Source organism: Dryas octopetala, chromosome 9 (genome assembly GCF_963921425.1).
Source record: "Dryas octopetala chromosome 9, drDryOcto1.1, whole genome shotgun sequence".
Classification (NCBI taxonomy): Eukaryota; Viridiplantae; Streptophyta; class Magnoliopsida; order Rosales; family Rosaceae; genus Dryas; species Dryas octopetala.
In genome coordinates, this window is record NC_141374.1 from 13,036,378 (window position 1) to 13,044,931 (window position 8,554).

General features: G+C 37.0%; 1 protein-coding gene across 1 annotated transcript; it reads right to left on the reverse strand.

Annotated features, from left to right (window-relative positions):
• Positions 1-4,343: 4,343 nt before the first annotated feature.
• Positions 4,344-8,131, reverse strand: LOC147274304 (protein KINESIN LIGHT CHAIN-RELATED 1-like). The gene is made up of 3 exons (XM_086227643.1): positions 7,210-8,131; positions 5,300-6,208; positions 4,344-4,856 (listed from the first exon to the last, which is right to left on the reverse strand). The coding sequence occupies exons 1-3, from the start codon at positions 7,860-7,862 to the stop codon at positions 4,616-4,618; spliced, it is 1,803 nt and encodes a 600-aa protein (XP_086083769.1). The 5' UTR covers positions 7,863-8,131; the 3' UTR covers positions 4,344-4,615.
• Between the last annotated feature and the right edge of the window lie 423 nt (positions 8,132-8,554).

Below are 8,554 nucleotides of genomic sequence, written 5' to 3' on the forward strand. Positions count from 1 at the left end.
GTTAGTACCTAAACTAAAAAAAATTAGTGTTTTTCTGCTTTATTAAAAAACTATTGATATTTGATATTTAATTCTAATTTTCTATTTAATTAATTTTTTGTAGAATTTTATACGAAGTTATATTAGTCTTTTTAAAAGCTTATGTGGCAAATATATTATTAGATGTATTAAATGATTTAATTAACATGAAAATTTCATGTCATTAGGGAAGGTGCCTTATTAGGACACTCTAGCATTGCCCTAATAATTAATAGCTCTAATATTATTGTATTGATCCTCAAACTAACCTTATTTACATAATTAAGTAAATCATACCTCTATCAGATATGTATGATTAGTAAATTAATGTAACACTTCTGGAAGTTAAAAACTTAATTTAGATTTGTAATATCGGACTCACTTCTTTTTTTTTTTTTTTTTGGGCCAGGGGACAGTGGGACACACAATATTAATCATGGGCAAAAATAATTAATATATATCTGATATACAAATCAGTATATATTTCAGTGAGAGTGACCCTGCAGACTCTGGAACTAATTAGGTCACTAGCTAGCTAGGAGTCCAAAAATTTCAAAGACAGATCGACGGTTAACTATCTCCTTCGTTGAAACGAACGGTAAGGAATATATAGTCATGATTGTAAAGGCACAAGATATTAGGATTAATATAAATATTGAAAATCAGAATGGGTTTGATTTCACTTTTCTTTTTTGGAAATTTGGGGATTGGTTTGTGCAATTTTTTAAGGCAAGCCTAATGGCCTATGTCTAAGAATGATTTGCATGAATATTTTTGTGCATATATTTATTCGATTCTATTTCTATCCTTCAAATCATTCAGAATTAAGATGCCGTGTGACGTGTACAAAATATAGAAATTGTACCCAATATTTATTTGTACTCTAGCTCCCTTATCATATATATTAATATTCTAGCTGGTGTCGATCAGTTAATGCACTTTGTTATATTATATATGTGAATTGGATTTCGATTCATATTCATTAACCTTTTATGAACGTGTGAAAAAAAGATATGATTTGGTTTTTCACTTCATATGTAAAAAATTCAATATTCTAAAAATTGCTAGGCAGTAGGCGGTTGGCGAGAGGGGGCTAGCGCCTAGGAGCCTAGGCGGGCCTTAAGCGGGCGCCTAGACAGTTTTTTTTATTAGTACTAATATTAGCCTCGGGGGGCTTTATTAGCTTCATTCAAGAGAGAAATTGTCTATTGTTCAGAGAAATTGGTACTCGTTGAGATGAAAATTTTGAGAAATTGTTACTTGTTGTTATTAGTACTTTGTGCTTAAAAATAATTAAATATTAATTAAAAATTAAAACATTGTCTAGTGTTAATCGGGGGGACTTCCTAGAGGGATTTTTAGAACACTTAAAATATAGCATATGTGAATAAAAAACTGATGAATTCGTAACACTGTGTATATATAATATCTGAACAGAAGTGTACGAGAGTCATGAGTAACCCACCATGAATTGGAGTTCAATTCATATTCATCAACCTTTTATGACTTATTGAAAACGACTGGATATATATGGCTCACGATGCAATCCTAAAGTCCCTAGTATATCCAATTTGGACACTCACTCATCTCTTAACAAGAGGAAAGGTTCTGACTTCTGAGGAAAAATGTGAGTTAATACCGGCCAATACGTATATACTGTAGAACAAAGCCATGCATGAATTGAAATTCAAATCATTTTCAAATTCATCAAGTAGCGTTTATGAGAAAAGAAAAGGACTGGTCGGATATGACTCATTTTTTTGGTCCCAAAGTCCTCCCTAACACAATTGCCAATTTGGACACTTTCACCAAATCTCTCTTTAGCAAGAGGAAAGGGAAAGAATAATGTGTTCTTTTGGGTCTCATGCATTTCAATGCAGTAGACGTTTAGCCACACACATGTGATATGAGTATGTGACTATGACACACCAAAACAAAAACCAACTCTGGGATGTATATGCAGACCAATGGTAGCCTTACAGCACATATTAGCTAGCTAGACACTAATATATTAAGTCTCCATCAAGAGATTATTGGCAGTGTCCAAATCTATGGTGAGAGCTAATTAGCCTTACATGCATATTAGACCAGCTTAGGGTGGTGATGAACATATTCCTTTTCGGCCCATATAAGGAAATGAAAGATATTGTGTGTGTGTATCTGTCTGATGAATCAAATTCTGATATAAAGACTAACATGAATTCTTTCCGCCTCTAATTGAATAATTGATGATTGGACGGACATGAAGGTTGGAGATGGGACAAGACTATGTGTACATGCACTGTAGGCTAGCTAAAAATACACACATGAAATGGGAAAATTTCAAGTCCTAATTAAATATTGTCCCTTGCACTTTATGTGGATGATCCATTAATTACAAGGTTATTGAATTTTTGATAATTCATTGATAAAATTGGACCATGCCATTTATATTGAGGGTGATATTTCACATTGAGAAAATAAAACTACGACTAATAATGTATAAGATTTTGAATCTCTCTACTTTATGTCGATTGATTTTGTATTAAATGCTCTAATTTCTTTATTTTTTACAAGTATAAATTAAGTTTTAGTCTACCTCACATAAGGATAACCAAAATCCATTATGATTAGGGATTATAATTCCATTAGGAACTAACTACACTCGGATTGGTTAGTGTAAGATTAATTGTTTCAAAACTCTGGTTGTAGAGGTCCTGAATTCAAAATCTCGATTACTTTTTATTTTCTACTGCACCTATATTTGTCTTTCTCTATTTGTAATTGTCCACCTCTCCACATGTATGATAAGATTGTATACAATTAGAAAAAGTGTTAGGTTGTTACATATTATTGATCACTCATTCCCCATCATCTTCTATGATCTTTTTCTTTTCAACAATCATCTTCTATGATCAATTATTGTCTAACAATCGCCACCTTCACATTCTTTGTCATCTTTATCACGTTTTACTTCATTGTATATCTGAGTTGGAAATTGGAACAACTCGATCCTCACGTATTTAATGTCTAGGTGTTGAAAATATCTACTTGCCTATTTATATTGCTAAAGTTCTATTAATTGATGAGAACCTTGCAATTTTTATGCCTCTTTAATTATTCTCCTTTTTGTCATTGAAAAGAAGTCTTCGCTTTAGTTGGTTTGCCATCAACCCCATTACAATCCCATTTACTCTTCCAGCAAATGGTCCAGGAATTGTTTGCTTTGACCCTGAGAACTAATACTTCTTGTCAGTTATATAAAGAGTGAGAATATGATTCACTAGAAATAGAGACCAGATTCTTAAGGAAATTGAGATAATGTCAATGTTGGAATTTCCTTGTGAAATGAAAACTGATAACTACACTGATGAGATTCTGGGAAGCATAAGAGATGTTTTTTTTTATGAAGGTGGTAAAAAAAAGTGGGAAAGATCGAAAGCAAGAATGTGTGTCAAAGTGGTGCAGAAGACAAGATATTTAGGATTTAGCATTTCTTTTCATTAATTCAAGTTAATCATGCGTAATGACACTACTAATTAAAGAGATCAAGTTGAAATAAATATATATATATATATATGGAATTCACTTTATAGGGACATTGCATTTGTGGTGTACTCATCTATATTATTATTAAGAAAACACTTTTTGTCAACTGGAGCGTATAAAATGTCAATAATTATACCCTTTTTACATTGACTAAGTTTAATAGTGCATTTGAAAGCCAAGGGCTTTATAGTAACTAAACTCTACTTTTCACTCACTTTCTCCCCCCACTCCCTTTCCCTAGTTCTCTGTCTATTGTAACTTCCATCAACATAGCATGTGTGAACACATCTAGTTTACACTAAGAATGATAAATTTGCACCAAATATTTTATTTTATTTTATTTTTCCATTAGAGAGAATCAAATCATAAATTTATCCTAATTTTAATTCATTATCTCATATGCACTCCCCCTCACAACTTGGGCAAACCCAAGGGCTCAACTTTATAGTACTTTTATAAAGTATTGATGAGGCAATATCTCATTTGTTTGAGTGGTTTCACTTTCACTCTCTCACAGTCCAACTTTGCACACATTGATTTGGACAAAATTGTCCTTCAGTTAACTTCCTGATCAATGTTTTATAATTAGTTAAGGCTATCCTCTTACACTGGGTGTAGGCACAGCACAGATGTGCATGTTAAGCTTTCCCTGTGGGCTCTGCACTGCTGGGTGTCCAGTGAAATTCTAATAAACCCCTTTGTGGAGTATGAGAGATATTTTGCAGAGAGTACTGAGATGTACTGAGATGCTAGGACAATGCAAGAACTGATGAATGACAAAGAAGAAAACATACATGTGAATTTTATTCACTCAAATGCATATTTTTCTTTCTTTTCAGTGAACAGCTTCAAGCTCACAATGCAGACATTCAATAAAACATTATCAGAGAATAAAAAATGAGAAATTCAAAACTCAAGAAACAGAAAACCTCACCAAATTAAAACTTCAAGCCTATACATGAGCTTCTATGTTACAGAATGTGCACGTGTACCAGAGCAGATAAGATATGAAAGTGGAGATCTTTTTTTTTTTTTTTCTTTTTGGGATAAACCTTTCCCTGTTTTTCCTTCAAATTCTGAAACCCAATCCAGCCCATCTCTTTGTTCCCTCTTTCTTTGACTTCTTCGAGGTTGAGTTTGGATCAATGAGGTTTTCCAGTGACTTTGCTTTTCTGTCTCGGGTCCTGCCTGCTTCTTTCAGAAGTTCGGATAGCCTTCTCTTCTCATCTTCAAAATCAGGATTTGCAATTCCAAGCTTTTCTTCTCGCAACTTAAGGACATACTCCAAAATTTCAATTGCATCTTCAACTCTGAAAAAGATCCATAATAATTCGTTAAAAATTGAATATCGTAATACTCAAGTGCTTGCTTCAAGTACTAACAAGAAATACTAGACAATACCAGAACCAACTACAATTCAAGTGGTGCATTCTCAGTAATTTTGCCACACATAGTGGACTTGGCTTAAATAAAAAGCAAAAGATGCAAAAAGAATCCACTGCCAGACTCATGCAAATGATGTAAACTTGGAATACAGGCATTGACTGAGGCAGTTAAGTAAAGCTCATTCAATGTCAGTAAACAAGATAATGTAACTTCATAGTCTGGACTATTTTCCGATTGCAAAGAAGAACCACAAGTTAAGGGCCAACCCATATAGAATAAACAATAGTTTTTCATGGAGAATTCAAGCAAATAAGAAACATGCTAACAGCTAGAGCCAAAATGCAAGCAGAATACTCAAATATATTACCTCCCCATAGCATCATAGGTTGCTGCGAGATTGCTATATACTCCAAGAGTATCTTGATGACAAGGACCACACTCTTGTTCTAATATCCCCCTCGCTTCTTCAAACAACTCAGCAGCCTCATCTATCTTGAACAACTGTACACAAGCCAATCCCATCTGGTTCAACACAACCCCAAAGAAGGGAGACTTCTTCTCTCCACTGGCTCTAAGTTTCACTATAGCACTTTCGAAAGAGTTCCTTGCTTCTTCATATCTCCCTAGCATGCAAAACATCACTCCCATCCGTGCTTCTATACCAGCAATTGTGCTTTGCTGTCCCGGTTTATCCTCCAGCAACTTCATCGCCTTCTGCAATAGCTTAAGTGCCTCCTCAGGCTCATCCATGGACTCATAAATGGCTGAAATTTCAGTCAACCCACTAGAAATCTCTTCTGCTGTTGTTCCAGGCACAGGTTTCACATAAATCCTCAAGGCATTCTCACAATATGACTTGGACTCCCGAAGCTTTCCGGTCCTATGATATAGGTCAGCAAGACGTACAAAGACAGAGGCAACAGAAGGGTGGTTGTCGCCCTTTGATGACTTTAAAACAGTGAGTGCCTTCTGATAGGAGAAGACAGCCTCATCAAAGCGACAAAGAGACATGTAAATGTTGCCTATGCTGACATCAATAGCAGCGACCTCATTTTCTTGTGCATTTGCAATCATTGCCATGCTGGCAAGGACAAGGTGCTCAAGTGCTGATTCATAATCTCCCTTTGCCTCACATATGAGAGCCATCAGCCGGCGGTCAGCTGCCTCTTCAAGAGACGCTGGTTCACTATGAGCACGATGAATTTCAAGAGTTTTCTTGCACAATTCTTCTGCTCTTTCAAACTGCATTGCTTGGACATGGGCCTCAGCCAAATATCTGCATGTCCAACACCAATTCAATTAAACAAGGTTACTCTAACATTCTGTCAAACTATTATTATTTAAAACTGGTTTAGTTCACTTGGAAGAATTTAAGCACTCATTTAAATAAATATTAACCCCAAAAAAAGAACACAAAACACATCAGAGGAAGCAGAACACTTACACAACTGTAATAGAAAGGTAGGATTAATATCATTGTATTCCTTAAATGGTGGTTCATAACATTAAGCATTTCTACTGGGGATCCTATACGTAGAAATAAAACCACCAATACTGTGCTGGACAATGTCTATACCTACTAATGTATCCCAGATGTTACAACTTAAGCCTGTCAGCTTCAGGGAAAGAGAAAAGACGCGAGATTAACAAACATGGACACACACCAATAGCCCATGTTTGTTAATGCGCATAGAAGTCTATACCATTAACTATTCTGTCCCGCCAACTCAAATTTGCATCAACAGCCACATTACATGCAAATGCGTGCAAAATATATCAATATGGAAAATGAATTTTAAAAAACACCAATGTCGATTATACAAAACTTGAGGCAACATCCTAATCAAAATTCAAGTTACAGTCAACCAACCCGTATCCATAAAATAAAAAAATTTCTCAAATTTCACCCCATCATTTTTTACTTCTTTCACATTTGGTCAAATTTTATTGTGTTATCGAATTAAAGCGCCAAACTTTCAGCCGAGTAAAATGCTCACAGAAATAAATTCTCCGAATCTAAAAAATTTACCGAATTTGGCTAAGCAATCTACAACATAATTCCCACCAAATTTTTAAGCCCAATCATCCATCCATCTCCGACCCATTATCCAAATCTCAAAACCCAATCCAATCCGTTTAATTTTTTTTTTTTTTTTTGGGTAAACATTTAAACAGATCCCTAAACCCATACGAAAGTAACGAAACCCAAAAAAACGCGCGCACGCAAAAACACAAACTGAAAAATAAAAAATAAAATAAGCTAATGAGAATTCGGACCTGCAAGTCTCGCCGACTCTGGGATCAGTGTCGCCCAAGGACTCGATCTGGATCTTCAGGCCCTCCTCGTAGCATTCAATGGACCGGTCCACCTGGCCCAGCATCGAGTACGTGTCCCCCAACTGCATGTGTCCAGAGAACGCCGCGAGCGCGTGATCCGCGCCTCTCCCAACGTCCGGGACCAGAATCGCCCGGTCCAGAACCGGAACCGCCTCCTCGAACCGGCCCAAGCTGCAGAATATCGCCGCCAGCACGTGCAAGCTCATAGCCAGGTCCAGGCTCGGCTCGCCTTCCACGGCACACCGCTCGAACGACTTGGAGGCTCGGAGCGCGTATTCGAGAGCCTTGTTCGGGCCTTCGCCGGAGGCTATGGTGTCTCGGGCGAGTTTCAGTAGAAACGGACCGAGATCCGGGTTGTCGAGCGAGGCATCGGAGAGAATCGGGTTGGGGGATTCGGGTTGGGGCTTTTTGGACCTGATTCGGTCCGGTGAGGGCTTGGATCGGGACGGTGAAGGTGAGGGCAGCTTTTTGGGGACGGGTGAGGGGGTTTTGGAAATTGCGGCGGGTTCGGATCTTTGGGCTTGGGCCTCCGGGACCGAGATTCGGAGCGGTGGCGCGTCGGGTGGGGTTTTGACGGAGACTAAACCCGGCATCGTGTAAGAAGAGGAAGCTTTGGAATCGTAGAGAAAAATATGGAGGACTTGGATTTGATAAATAAAACAGAGAGAGAGAGAGTGTGTGTGTGTTCGGTTGGGTGTTAATTATGTAATTAAGCGGAGGGTTATTGGGTTAATTATGGATTAGAACCTGCTACCATGCTCAACAAACTGAGTGATTAATTATGTGAGACTCTGATGAGTGATATGAGAGAGACAGAGAGATACAGATCAGATGTCTGTCTACTGTGCTGGCAAAGTGTGAAGGAGCTAGGAGGTGGTGGTTGGTTTCAGTTTTTTCACTGAGTTTCAGGACAAAATCGTCATTTTAGTTTTGACTTTGAACAACGGTTGTTGGCAGCGTCCTGTTGGACGCAACTGTACCGTTTAGCAGACACATGGCACTGCGTGACTGGTCCAACTGTATGCTCTATTTTAATCCATTTTCTCTTTTTTTTTACATTGCACATGTGATAGTTCAACATATTATGTTATTTTGGTGAGCTTCAACATATTATTATCATCAGTATGTTTCATCTACTGTTTAACATTCTAACATGTTAGATATATGTAAAGTATCATTACTCTATTTATTTAATAAAAATCTAGTTCTTGCAATTTATAAGGTCACAAGTTTTTTTATAACTAACTACACATTTGTTGCAAGCTTTCGCTAGTTGTGAATAAAG